The 14,117-nt window shown below is 42.2% G+C and overlaps 3 protein-coding genes across 5 annotated transcripts in view; 1 reads left to right on the top strand and 2 right to left on the bottom strand.

Annotated features, from left to right (window-relative positions):
* Nucleotides 1-1,595, bottom strand: part of LOC107988499 (oligodendrocyte-myelin glycoprotein-like) — a 3,765-nt gene extending 2,170 nt beyond the window's left edge. Inside the window, 2 exon segments of the mRNA XM_025054995.1 lie at nt 3-184; nt 873-1,595. Coding sequence (XP_024910763.1) covers nt 3-184; nt 873-1,078 — 388 coding nt within the window. The 5' untranslated portion in view covers nt 1,079-1,595.
* nf1a (neurofibromin 1a) overlaps nt 1-14,117 on the top strand; it is a 37,548-nt gene that overhangs the window by 20,268 nt on the left and 3,163 nt on the right. Inside the window, 12 exon segments of the mRNA XM_025055213.1 lie at nt 8,817-9,249; nt 9,345-9,685; nt 9,831-10,033; nt 10,209-10,402; nt 10,482-10,622; nt 11,849-12,128; nt 12,225-12,439; nt 12,534-12,595; nt 12,697-12,838; nt 13,095-13,196; nt 13,437-13,577; nt 13,677-13,847. Of these exon segments, the coding sequence (XP_024910981.1) occupies nt 8,817-9,249; nt 9,345-9,685; nt 9,831-10,033; nt 10,209-10,402; nt 10,482-10,622; nt 11,849-12,128; nt 12,225-12,439; nt 12,534-12,595; nt 12,697-12,838; nt 13,095-13,196; nt 13,437-13,577; nt 13,677-13,847 (2,425 nt within the window).
* On the bottom strand, nt 5,086-11,767 carry evi2b (ecotropic viral integration site 2B). Of its 3 annotated transcripts, none has more exons than XM_017032056.2 (4): nt 11,026-11,634; nt 8,629-8,708; nt 6,712-8,506; nt 5,086-6,347 (listed from the first exon to the last, which is right to left on the bottom strand). In XM_017032056.2, the coding sequence occupies exon 4, from the start codon at nt 6,308-6,310 to the stop codon at nt 5,246-5,248; it is 1,065 nt and encodes a 354-aa protein (XP_016887545.1). In that variant the 5' UTR covers nt 6,311-6,347; nt 6,712-8,506; nt 8,629-8,708; nt 11,026-11,634; the 3' UTR covers nt 5,086-5,245. The 3 variants fall into 3 exon arrangements, with proteins under 3 accessions (XP_016887545.1, XP_016887546.1, XP_008306837.1); XM_017032057.2 differs by having other exon boundaries at nt 11,154-11,634; XM_008308615.3 differs by lacking the exon at nt 5,086-6,347 and having other exon boundaries at nt 7,103-8,506; nt 11,026-11,767.

Genomic DNA, 14,117 nt, shown 5'->3' with positions numbered 1-14,117 from the left:
CACTTTCAGGTTCCAGTGGTAGGCGGTGTCGTTTTTCTCCAGAGAACGTAGTTGGTTCCCGGCCGCTCGTATGTCCCACAGAGACCGCGGCAGAGCAGGGGGCAGGTTGTCCAGTCGGTTGTACGACAGGTCCAGGGTTCGCAGGTGAACATAGTGACTGAGCTGAGTGCCCAGACCCTGCAAACTGCCAGAGGAAAGACAGGAGAAAAAGGAACATGTTATTGTTTTTTATGATTCTGAAACAGAAGTATAAAAACGAATGGTCTTTAACGATCCTGAATGACAGCCATTAAGATATTTTCATCACTTTTTATGTTACTTTTATACTTTTTATTTTTACTTCTAGTGCCTCACATATTCTAACCAGCAATGTCTTTGGAATTATAAAGAAATATTTTAATTTTTTAAGATGCTTAGACTCTAAATGCAGTTAAATAAATTGGTTTAATGATTTGGCTCACCGACCTTTAGGAGCAGAGAGAATCATTTATTAAATCTCTGTGTTCATTCCTTAACGCAACAAAGAATATGCTGACGTTGATCGATCTCCTTGGCCAACAATAATCGTTTTTAATTTAAATTTTATTGACACTTGAATTCACAGTGGCTGCAGCACTGTGTGGGGAATTTATTTGAATACTCTGGTTTATTTTATTATTTTTCCCTATTTAACATTGTCTACTGAAAAAAAAAAGAAATTTCTTTGGTGAAATCTGAAGGCAGGGCTTTTCACCTGCTTCTCAAATTCCTAATTTAAAAACATTTTTATTGCAGTTGCAGTTTTGCTTGGTAACTGTCCCACATCCTGATCATGTCTTTGACCACAAAGGGACAACTCAAAACAAGCTGTTGTCGTCTCTCTCTCACCTTACCTGTTAAATGACAGGTTAAGAAACCAGATGTTGTGCTGCAGACCCACAGGGAGCTGTTCTAGTCCTCGCGAGGAACAGTCCACCACGCGGTGTCCCCGGCTGCAGGAGCACACAGAGGGGCAGATAGAAAGCACCCAGCCTCCCAGGAGTCCACACAGCAGCAGCAGTGAGAGACAGAGCAGAGAGGCAGAGCAGCTGGCAGGCATGGTCAGGAATCTGCAGAGACGGAGACAGAAAGAAAGTGTTTCAGGGAAGGTCAAACTTTATGAGCCTCAAATAAGACAGTAATTTAAAGGGGCAGAAAAAAAATTTTAATAATAAATTTTGTGTCACTTGATCCACAGTATCTCAGATTCAGGCTGAAGTCGCTTATCAAACTAAATAACTGTTGTCAGAGGTATTTGTATTTGCCTCGCTTGTGCAAAGAAGCAAGAGGTTTCCTGCTGCTGTTACTGATGCTGCGTTAACTGTGTCACAATACTGGGACGCCGCCAGGATTTTTCTTTCTACATTAAGACTGTTTTTAATTAATCTTTGTTTGCTTTTACGAGCTGATGCCATTTATAGACACAGACGTAGACCGTCCCCAGGTGGAAAAAAAAATCCTTCACAGATAGAAAGTGGGCGTAAATGTGAGTGAGCGCCGTGTTTTGTAGGTTAAAATCAGGTGACTTGGTGACAGTGACTATGCTAAAGGCATCTATTTATAAAGCGGTCTCTCGTGAAGTGTTGAGCCGGGGTTTGGTGTCTAAAACGTGTGTTGTGTTGCCAACCAGGACTCAGCTGACAAACAGTTTGAGGGTTAGTGTTTTAGAGCTCATCAGGAGGAATTTAAAATAGTCACTTAAAGATAATCTTTTTAATGATCATCATCTCTTTATCTTTTTATTCAGTAAGAAGGAGAAGGGAAAATGTAATGCTTATTTTCAAACAAAAAAAAAGTTTTTCTTTTTATTTACAAAATGTATTTTATTGATTTTCAGCATTCTTAATAAAACAGAAAATTACAGTTAAGATGCTGAATGTGAGTTTAAGTGTTTTTGTAATTAGACATATAATCTAATGTAATCAAAATTGAATCTAGATTTTCTTTTTTTTATGATTAATTCAATCATTTTTTTTTTCCTGTTGTGTTCCATTAGCGTTGACCTCACAGTTTGTTTTGGTCGTCCTTGGTTTGTCATGTTTAACCACACATACGTGAACACAGCACTTAAACTCTGCTTCTCCTAAGACTTGAAGCTCTGCCAGTGGGACTGGAGTTCAGATTGCTGCAGTGAGACGCCAATCGTTTTTAAAAAAAGACAAAAAAAAATAGTTTCTCCATCCACACAGGGTCGGTTCTCAAGATTCGAGGTGTTTTGTGTTTGTGTTTTGACGCACGGGAACGTAGGTTTAGTGAAGCCATGCTAAAGGACATGTTTGGGTTTTTTTTTTTAAATAATTGCAAATTGTTGCTGTCTCTGTCTGGACCATGTTTATCATTTTTATCTGCAGTGTGCTGAAGCTCATGAGTCAGCAAAGCATTACAGTGTACTAACAACATTAACAACATCCTGAATGCCCTGCCCATCAGGTGTTACATCGGTCTTTTTTTTTTTTTTTTTCTGTCTCATTCGCTTTCCGTTTGCAGTTGTTTACCTCATCATGTCATCGCTCCTTTCCTCCCGTCTCGTCTCCACCTCCAGCTCGTTATCCTTTGCGCTTGTGTTGGTCCTCACCTATCCGAAGCCCTCGGTGTCACACGTTTACATGCTGCCAGCCTGTACCAGCCTCTGTCCTGCCTGCTGACTGCTCTGCAGGCTCCCAATGCAGCTAGAGGTGCAGGTTAGGAGAAGGAGAGAGGCTGAGGGAGGGGAGGAAGGTAGAGAGGGAGAGAGAAATGCAGCAGCGAGCCAGCACAGTCTGCTGCTGCTGCTGATGAAGCAAGCCAGTGTGTGTGTGTGAGAGAGAGAGAGAGAGAGTGAGTGGGAGAGAAACAGATTTCTTTTGGACTGCTGGTCTTAATTGGGACCAAAACATGATCTAAATGAAGGAGAACCCGTTAGGGGTTGTGCTAAAGGCTGAAGATGAGGTTGTGAAAAAGCACTTGAAGTCGGTGCAAAAGCAGCACCGGCCGTTTTTATTGTGTTCATGTCCATTGTTTATATACAGGAATTGACTTTAAAACTCTCTTTAGAATAAATTATCCGTGCTGCTGATGCAGCATTCCTTCATTCAGTCATTCATTTATCTTCCTCTACCCTTTCACTCCGTGAGGCGAGCCAATCCCACTCGGCGTCTGCCAAAACCCAGGGTACACCCTAGACGCATCACGGAGCCACATTGACAACTATCGTCAATCCAGTTAACGTTCTCCCGATGCTTTTTTTTTTTTTTTTTTTTGGAATTCTGAATTTTGCCGGGCAAATTATCTTTGAATGAGATGTAATGTAGTATTTATCAATTCTATTACCAAACAGACCACACAATAAAAATCACAGTACACAGTATAACTGATTGTTGGGCTTCGATTCTGGTTCATTTGTATCATTTGGTTGTCGTTTGGCCTCAAACCTCAGAGCTGTAGATGTTAAATGATATTTTAACTATAGAGTTTTTAATAGTTACTCAAAAAAAAAAAAAACTTTTCTATAATCGTTCTTTACAGGGTGCAGTTACTTTAAAAAAAAATCTTTTCTATAATCGTTCTTTACAGGGTGTGTTGACATGAACTACATTTCTTTCGGTTGACGTATTCCAACAAAGAACCAGCAGATGGAGATATAATAGTTGTGACGGTTTTCGATAGATACACCCTGGTATTCAGCAGCAGAGGCAGCTGCGAGCTGAGAAGTGCTGAGCCAGTGGATGATTACGTGTGTCTGACAGTAGCGTAGCCTATGATTTCTGTTTTATGACGCTGGCTCAGCAGCTTGGTGTATTAGAGAAGCCACGGAGAAAACACTCTTCTGAGCAGGTGCATTTAAACGTGTGTTTCTTTATTTATTTAAAGAAAGTCCTTCATAGTAAGATGTAGTACTGGAAAGCTTTATTAGCCTCGCGTAGACAAAGTGCAGGGTGAGAAAATGTCCAAATAATAAAGTCAAATATTATGTCATGACTGGAAGAAATCTGTAACTCTATAGAATATAATACAAGTAAAAATTCAAAGTAAATGGTTACGATTTTAATTAGCGTTTTGCATTCTCTATAATATATTATAATATATTAAAGGTATTTATAATTGCTCACAGTTTCTTAAATTTTTTTCCCCCCACATGTAAAAAAAAAACTACTTTTTATTTCAACCCAGTTCTGTAGCTCAACACCTCACATGTACATCCGATTTTAAAATCTCTTGATGGCGTTACTGCCACCTACTGGGCCAGATGTTCAGGCACTTGTTCTTAACAAAATGAATGAAAGTTTTGGTAGAAACTTAAATGAATTATTTACGTATTCATGTTCCATGTCTTAGACCGTTGTGTTTCTAAATTTGCAAAACTTCCTCACGTTTAAAAATAACACGTACAGACAGTCGTACATCTGGCTTTTTCGCAAGCGTTTCACAAGACACTGTCATATGTGGAAGTTTGACAGTTCGTTTTTTTTTTTAAATCACACTTCCTTCTACGTTGACAATCAGCTCTTAGAGAAACACTGTTATATTTTCTGCAGCTGCACTCATGGCTGAGATAATGATAAAGGAACTCAAGTGCATGGACTATTGAATGCACTTCTTCTTCTTTTTTTTTTAAAGTATATTTGTTCTGCACTGAAGATCAAAAAGGAGGCAAATCAGGGGTCGAGACCGGATTATACCTGAACATGGTCTACGTTTAAATGCAGGAAGTGGTTTGCCTCATGCCACCACAGATTGTTTCAATACATCCTTGATAAAAAGGGAAATGCGTTTGTTTCTCGTCCCTACCAAGAACCCTCTATTTAAGGAGTTAGTTACCACTGTATTTTTAATTAAGAATATGTGACATGAAGTTACAGTAAATAAATATGTTGATTTGTAATAAGTTGGACTGTTAAAATAATTCCATAGGCTTTGGTTATTCATTTGTGAAATTAAACAGATTAAAAAAATGTTTTAACACATTAGCAGGATGTCACCCACTCTGTATCCACTCAACTGTCCTTCCACTTATTATCGTTACTGTAATACAGTGGTTCTCAAACTGTGGTACCACCAGAGAGTGGTGGTACGCGGGGAAAATTCATATTTTCACGTTTACATTTTTATTTGAATAAATCTAAAACATACCGTGCACAATTAATACAACATTAAAAAAAAATCTTCAAATATTCCATTTGCATTCCTAATGCTAACCAACACAGTTTTGGCCATTATTACGTTGGGACAGACACTGGGACAGACATGACTATAGTGTGTCCTTTGCTGGTTGAGGTTCTCGTGGACCTGTTTGACTCTCTGCTTGTTGCTGTGACTCTGTGCTTTTGGGTTCTTGAACAACTGGAGCGGTCTCCTTGGTGTCTTCAGGATCTTTTCCACTTGTTTGGCACACGGGTTTTTCTTCTCGGTGTTTATCTCCAAAGGTCGTCCCTGGTTTCAGTTCCTTCATCTCCTCGCCTGTGTCGTGGAGGAAAGAGAACCTTTTCGACAGTCTCTGAGGCAGGAAGTTTGTGAGAACGATTTTGTTGTCTGACCCGTGCGTGTGATCGTCGTCTGAGCCGTTCTGTACAAAAGGTGACGGTCCGGCCCACTCCGCCGTGATCAGTTGTTGCTTCTGAATGCCTCTCCTTTTAAGGAAGATGATCAGGAATCCCACCATCATCCCTACCAGGGCTCCACCTATCAATCCTGCGGCCAATTTACTGTGGAATGTGTCCTTTTGCTGTTTTTTCTTTGCTTTAGTTTGGTCTTTATCACCTGTGGTTTTTTTCGGAGGTGTTGATGGCGTAGCGCCCTTTTTGGCTGTCGTTCTTGTGCTAGACGTCTTTGTAGTCGTAGTCAAAGTAACAGCTGCTGAGATGGGCTGTGTGTTTCCATCAGTAATGTTAACACTGTCCGATGTCGTGCCTGGGCTTTGGCTCTGGGTGGAGTTACCAAACTGGGTTGAAGTGCTAAAAACAACCCGAGTTGTCTTTTCATCCTGACCGGTCGTCTCAGCGGCCGTTGATGACGTCGTCGTTTCAAGGTCAACTGTTCCTGCGGATGTTGAGTCTGCTGTTGAAATGTTGACTTGAGACATTGTGGAAAAGGATGGCCTTGCTGCTTTTGGGTCCACCGGGTGTGACACAGGAAGTGTTGTCTGACTCACCAAAATAAGCGGTTTTCCACTGGGGTTCATTGTTTTTTCCTCCGTCACACTTACGTCGTCTGTGGATTGCGTTGATGGCACTGATGGCTTGGCAGTAAATGCACTTAGGCCTGCGCTGAGCGGCAGTAACCACAAAAGTAAAATGCTGAAGAAATGGAGCGTCATTTTTTTTTTCACTTCAGCTGCTGTTCTGTAATTCAAGCTGCAATGGAGGAAGTAACACAGTTGTTAAGAACATTAAGCTGCACAAAGCAGCAAGAAAAGTGTGAAAAAGGTGTTGAAACATGCTTTTCTTATGACATCGGTTTAGTTACTTAGAAATAGTTTCGATCCCTGGTTTAAAATACATTCCAAACAATAAAAAGCTTAACTTTTTTTATTTATTCATTTTCTTTTCTTTATTTTATTTTTTTTTATCTAATGTGAAGTTTAATGGGATTCACTTGTGATCTTCAAAATATAAAATGACTGTTTCAGATCCACAAAAAATGCAATTCAACAAAAATGCAACATATAGATTTTCTTTTAATAAATAATAAATAAATAAATAAATAAAATGTACTCACCCAGCAAAAAAAGAGAGTTTAGAGTGGGATTACTCAAACCACGTTTGGTTTTCTAGAAAGTCGTCTCTGCAGTGAAAGACGGAAGTAGTGACAGGAAGGAGCTGCTTTTAAATGAAACTTGCCACCGTTGCCTCATAGGAAGTTCAGTTATGGTGGTGGAGGTGGTGAATCACAGAGGCAGAGCCGGTCATCACCTCTGTCCAAAGGTGATGAACTGGGTTTCACTGCAGTTTAAATTCCTAATTTATGTTGTCTATTCAGTTTAGATCAGGGATGTCAAACTCGTTTTTGGTTCACGATGCCACATGCATCCAAATTAGATGTCAAGTGAAGCCGGACCAGTGCCATCATCATGCAAATAGAACAAATTGGTTTAATGCAAAACAAAAAAGAAGAAAAAAAATCACTTTATTTTTAACTTTCACATCAACACATTTTCTCTGTGTACACCATCATTGTATTAAAAAGCCACGTCCTCAGAGACTCACCAATATATCAACTGTTAGTGGAACATTTACACAATGTTCTATTCATCAGTCAAAAGTGGATAAAGAAGCAAAATCGTGAGAGATTGTGACGTTAACTTTGACTCTGTTGTACTTTATGTTTTGTGAGTATCTTCATTTGTTTTTTGGCACTCGGTTATTTTGTTAAACACTTAAAACAGTCTGACGCCCACTTTCTCACACATGATGTTTTTGAGTGACAAAAAAGAGGGAGCATGTAAATTACGGCAGATTTATTCTTTGCTTTGTCATTTTTTCAAAAGGCATTTTTTCTTGTCTTTTTCCCAATCATTCATCTTATGATCGGCAAAGTTACAAATCATTCTTATCGTTCCCAAAACGTTTGACCTGTAAGTGTCTACTTCAATATATGTTTTTTAACAGTTAACTGTTTTTCGCTTTTGAAAGAAGGGTGTAATAGAATTTTCTTTTTTTTTTACCTCAGAAACCACACTTAATGTACTGTATCAGCATTGGGTTTTTTCAGACCAAAGACTTTACGTTGAAAGGAACTGGAAAAGGTTTTTGACTGGACGTTTACAGATCAAATATAGATCATTATATAAACTCAATGGTAGATATTTTGGGTAAGAAGTTGTACTGGATTTTGTGACTCGACTCCTCACACAACAAGGGGCATATCCTCCAGATCCCTGGGCACCTCCAGGCCGTAGTCCCTGGAGCTGGAGATGGGCGACTGCCTGGGTTTTTCTTTTGGGAGCAAAGCCATCGCCACCGCTCCTTCTTCTAGTCCTGTACTGGCCTCCTCCTTTGCGTCTTCTCTTTGAGATGAGCCTTCTGCTTCTGTCTTACCTTCCGTTGTCACCTCCTCAAGGATGACGCTGCTGTCACACGGCCCGACCACTCCCCCACCGTCGGACTGGTCTGCGTCCCAGTAGCTCGAACCGCCGACCAAATTCGTGTTTGACCTAGAGGTTCGGGGAAGATAAACCCTCTTCTGAAGGTGGCAGACTTGGCAGGCCAGTACCACGGTGGCAACAAGAAGACAGACGATCAGCCCTCCAGCTGAACCTACGGCAATCAGACCCATTTCAGTGTCAATCAAGCAGTCGGCTCGAGTGCCGTTGGTGTCGAAAAAGTCTGTGTCGTCGGTGTTGAAGGCGCTGGACTCGACGGCAGTTTGCAGGGTGTTCTCTAGGTCAGAGCTGGGTGTGTTCATCTGCATTGTTGAAAAGTCTTGGTCTCCGTGGATGGCACCGATCAGGAGTAGCAGAAAAAGACATAGACGTGCTGTTGTGCCCTCCATTATGCTCTTAAATTAAGAAAGTCTACAATAAAAAAAAAACAAAATCACAAATTTACAAGAACAGTAAATATAAAACTGAAGCCAGATATGATTGAAAACAATGAGGTTTTTAAAATATCTTAAAAAGCAGAAGTGAACACTTACTTGATGTAGTCTTAGTTGAGACGGCTGCTGCTACAATTTCCTCTAAAAAACACTTTTGATCCCTCTTTACGGCTGTGGCTCTAGAAAGAAATGAAGAAAAAAAAAAATCAATGAATTTTTGATGTTTGCCTTTTGTCCAGATAAAGACCTGACGTGAGCTGATGTTATGTATCGTCTTCTCTGTCCAGGTTCAAAACGGGACAGATCAACGGTGACCTGCTCATCTACCACGTCCTCCTCACCCTCAAACCATACTACGCCAAGCCGTACGAGATAGTCGTCGACCTGACCCACGTGGGACCGAGCAATCGCTTCAAGACCGACTTCCTGTCCAAGTGGTTTGTGGTCTTTCCTGGTTTCGCCTACGAGAACGTAGCAGCCGTTTACGTCTACAACTGCAACACGTGGGTACGAGAGTACACCAAGTATCACGAGCGGCTCCTGACCGGCTTGAAGGGCAGCAAACGTCTGCAGTTCATTGATTCTCCAACCAAACTGGCTGAACACATCGAACCCGACCAGCAGAAGCTGCCTGCTGCCACACTGACTTTGGAGGAAGATCTTAAGGTTTTCCATAATGCTCTGAAGCTGGCCCACAAAGATACCAAGGTCTCAATAAAGGTGAGAACTTCACTCTGGCAGTTTTAGCAGACCCCGCCCACTTCAACCATGACCACTGTGTTTCACAAATGATACTTTTTTTTCTTCTTCGTTAGGTCGGATCAACGGCTGTTCAGGTGACCTCAGCCGAACGCACACGTGTCCTCGGTCAGCCGGTCTTCCTCAATGACGTCTACTACGCCTCGGAGATCGAGGAGATTTGCCTGGTGGACGAGAGCCAGTTTACTTTAACCATGGCCAATCAGGGCACGCCTCTGACATTCATGCACCAGGAGTGCGACACCATCGTCCAGTCCATCATCCACATCCGTACACGCTGGGAGCTGTCCCAGCCAGATTCTATACCGCAGCACACCAAAATCCGTCCTAAAGACGTTCCTGGCACTCTGCTGAACATCGCCTTGCTCAATCTCGGCAGCTCTGACCCCAGTCTCAGGTCAGCCCTGCAGGGATTGTGGAGTCACCCTACAATCCATGCTACTTGACTCTCTCTCTGTCTCTCTCGCTCTGCTTGTTTAAGATGGCGCCATTTAAATTCCACTGACCTGAAAAAACCTGACATTTTCTTTTATCACTTCCAGGTCTGCAGCCTACAATCTGTTGTGTGCTTTGACCTGCACCTTCAACCTCAAGATAGAGGGCCAGTTACTGGAAACGTCGGGCCTCTGTATTCCAGCAAACAACACCCTGTTCATAGTCTCCATCAGTAAGACGCTTGCTGCCAATGAGCCTCATCTGACGCTGGAGTTTCTGGAGGAGTGCATTTCGGGCTTCAGCAAGTCCAGTAAGTCCATCAGTGTGTCACTGAGCAGAATGTTCGTTCTTCTTAGTTAGAAGACGACAAAAATATACAAGTATTCTGTTTGTTATCGTCTACATCGCAGCAGCGAAGCACTGGTGGTGGATAACAGGAGGCGTTGTTCTGTTTTTTTTAAGTGTCTGTTTTTTGACCACTGCAGGTATTGAACTGAAACACCTGTGCCTGGAGTACATGACTCCCTGGTTGCTGAACCTGGTTCGCTTCTGTAAGCACAACGACGATGCCAAGCGTCAGCGCGTCACGGCCATTTTGGACAAACTCATCACCATGACCATCAATGAGAAGCAGATGTATCCATCCATCCAGGCCAAAATCTGGGGAAGCCTGGGCCAGGTGAGACACCGCTCTATCCAAAAACATCTCTGTGATAGAAAGACTTGACCTCTCTGACCCTGCCGCCGTCTGTCTCCAGATCACAGACCTGTTGGATGTGGTGTTGGACAGCTTCATTAAGACCAGCGCCACAGGAGGCCTGGGCTCCATCAAAGCAGAGGTGATGGCTGATACGGCAGTAGCTCTGGCTTCAGGGAATGTTAAACTGGTCTCCAGTAAGGTGAGTCTGTTTCTAAGAACTGACTAAGTGATGGTTAGAGGTATAGAACAAAACAATATCTGAATATGACAACATATATGAAAACCATGCCCACAGACACAGACACTGCTCATAATGTTTTCTCTTTGGTTTGGTTCATAATGTGCTCTTCTTACTGGTACATTTTAGCAACATGACATGTACGGATCAGAAATAGTTCACAAATACCAGGCAGATGTCATCAGTTGATATTTCAAACGTCTCATAATCAGATTAAATGTCAGTCTATTTTCTGGTTAAAAAAACATTTCTTTTTTGCCTACATCACGACTGTAGATCATTAATTAAAGCTCATATTTGGGAACGTTAGCTTGAACTAAATCCAAATTTAAAATTGCAGCAGCGTTAAAACATATTTTATTACCTATTAGAACGAAGGAAACTTAGTTTCTTCTCCTCGGTGACAGTGACGACGTAGGAAAAAAAAAAAGTAAAACGCCCAGTGTATGAAAATAAAGGCTTCCAAAAAAAAAAATCTCAGAAATAAATCACCTCACTAAAGTATTCCAATGAGAATAACCTCATTCACTGGCCATCCATCATCTGTGTCCCTCGGATCTGAAATCAGCTTAAGAAAAACAAACAGAACACACAGACACTGAGGCACAAAAGAAAAGCCAGGCCCTTGCTCCTATTATGGCCCTGAATGGTGTCTATTGTGACGCGTGTTGACTGAAAAAAACAAAAAAACAAACACACACACAGCCAGCGTTCAAGTTGAAGTGCTGCTGCCTCCGCCACTGATTTAGTGAAGTTTAAAAGTGCTCTACAGACTCGGCAAAGGTCAGACGCAGCCGTTCACCTGTCTGTGGGAACCGTTCATGAGTATTTATGCCGCTGTTATCCACACCGTTGATGTGTGATGTCATCGCGCGACAGTTAACTGAGAATAATGGCCCATTGTCCGCGGCTCTTCTGCTGTTTGTCACCCAGGAGTTTTTTTATTTTACTCGATGCTATAAAACATATATATCATTTTGTTATTAAAAACACATATGTACAAGTTTATACTATACTACATTTGATCAGAATAACTGGTGCATTCCAAATGAGCAACACGACTTTAGAATAAGCTAAAATTAATGGAAAGGCTCCACCTTAAAAAAACAAGACTAAGCAACAAATAAATTTGTCCATGGACTGACGGTGAGCCTCAATGACAGACTTTGTTTTATTCTCCGTGGCAGGTGATTGGTCGAATGTGCAAGATCATAGACAAAACTTGCCTGTCGCCGACGCCCACACTGGAGCAGCACCTCATGTGGGACGACATCGCCATCTTGGCGCGCTACATGCTCATGCTTTCCTTCAACAACTCCCTGGACGTGGCCGCCCACCTGCCTTACCTCTTCCACGTGGTGACCCTGCTGGTCGCCACCGGGCCACTGTCGCTTCGGGCTTCCACCCACGGCTTGGTGATCAACATAATCCACTCCCTGTGCACCTGCTCTCAGCTGAACTTCAGTGGTGAGGACCGACGTCAGCTTGAGTCTCACCGCCCGCCGCCACCGGTTTTACTGGCCGATATTGATGTGTTTGCTGTTGTGTTTTGAACGATTCCAGAGGAAACGAAGCAGGTCCTGAGGCTGAGCCTCACCGAATTCTCCCTGCCAAAGTTTTACCTGCTCTTCGGCATCAGTAAAGTCAAGTCAGCCGCGGTCATCGCTTTCCGCTCCAGCTACAGAGACCGTTCCTTTTCGCCGGGCTCCTACGAGAGGGAGACATTCGCTCTGTCCTCCCTGGAAACTGTCACAGAGGCATTACTGGAGATCATGGAGGTCAGCTGAGGAAGTCTGCTTTTTGGATTTGGAGTTTGGATCTGGCAGCCAGACTTTTGTTCTTGTGTGTTAACTGTGTGCTTTTTTTTTTCAGGCCTGCATGAGAGACATCCCATCATGCAAGTGGCTGGACCAGTGGACAGAGCTTGCACAGAAGTACGTTGATCCTCGGGTTCAGTTTAAATACATCTGTCCGTCTACGACGGATGTTCAGTTTGAATAACATTTGTCCGTTTGCGTGTGTGTCCGGATTTTAGGTTTGCTTTCCAGTACAACCCTTCACTTCAGCCCAGAGCCCTGGTGGTGTTTGGATGCATCAGTAAGAGAGTGAGCCATGGTCAGATCAAGCAGATCATCAGGATCCTCAGCAAGGCCAGCCCTCTGCTGAGCATAGACAGAGTGAGCGTCAACATTCACACACTCCCATTCCATTCTGAGAGTAGGTGTAGGCACACAGGGGTTTTGTCATGTTTAGTATTTTTTTAGAGACACTTAAATGCGTGTTTAACAAATAAACTCTTCAATCTCTGTCCATCATCATAGGTTTTACTTGTACACAAGGCTTTGGTCCTTCTTTTTCTGCCTGTTGTCCTGTTTGTTTTTTTTCTGCCTGTTTTGTTTGCGTTCATTGATTGTCTCCGTGTCTCCGACACAGGGCCTGGAGAGCTGCCTGAAAGGACCGGACAATTACAACAGTCAAGTGTTGATAGAAGCCACAGTCATCGCTTTAACCAAGCTTCAGCCTCTGCTCAGCAAGGTTAGCAAAAAACCCACATATCTTTCCTCGTCTTTATCAGAAATGAGATTCAGAAATAATTTGTTCACCACCAGGGGGAAATATGAAAAATATTAAAAACTCACCACAATATCACCAAGAATTCAATAGTCGTAGTAATAGTGCAAATAACACAGGTTATGGAATATTGGAAAAATGATAATAGCTTAATAATAACAATGATCATCGTCGTCAAATGAACTCGCTCTGTGTTTCCTGTAGGAATCCCCGATGCATAAAGCTCTGTTCTGGGTGGCGGTGGCTGTGCTGCAGCTGGATGAGGTCAACCTGTACTCTGCTGGCACCGCCCTCCTGGAGCAGAACCTCCACACTCTGGACACGATGCGCATCTTCAACGACAAGGTTTGTTTAGGTTTACTAAACCAGAAACATAAAATTAATTATTCTAAAGATACAAATACGATGGTACAGTATATTCAAGACTTCATATCCGTGTCACAGAGTCCAGAGGAAGTCTTCATGGAGATCCGGCGCCCTCTAGAGTGGCACTGTAAGCAGATGGATCACTTCGTGGGCCTGAATTTTATTGCTAATTTTAATTTCGCCTTGGTTGGCCACCTGCTCAAAGGTGAGGCGCGCTCGGTTTACTGTGTTTGTTCAAGAGGCAAATTTACATATGAATAACAATAAAACATTCAGGAGCAATAAATCATGGGTTTTCAGGTGTTCTTTGTAGAAGAAAATCAAGTTTCATCTAAATTTTTCTGTTTTATGAATTCAAAAGAGCCAAAATAGTGTGAGTGAAAATGAAATTATTTGAGTGAGAATGAAGTAAAAAGAGGTGGGAGTGGTCCTGCATAAAAGTACTAAGTAAAAAGTTGTTCTGAAAACATCGGTGTATAAGGCAGGTCATGGTCAATAAGTTCTAAGATTCACAGTTTA

The sequence above is a fragment of the Cynoglossus semilaevis genome, chromosome 4 (genome assembly GCF_000523025.1).
Source record: "Cynoglossus semilaevis isolate Cse_v1.0 chromosome 4, Cse_v1.0, whole genome shotgun sequence".
Lineage (NCBI taxonomy): Eukaryota > Metazoa > Chordata > Actinopteri > Pleuronectiformes > Cynoglossidae > Cynoglossus > Cynoglossus semilaevis.
This window is presented reverse-complemented; position numbering and strand designations above follow the sequence as displayed.

Excerpts from the sequence above, each read along its gene's own strand:
- evi2b (XM_017032056.2), bottom strand. The coding sequence starts at position 6,310 with ATGACGCTCCATTTCTTCAGCATTTTACTTTTGTGGTTACTGCCGCTC.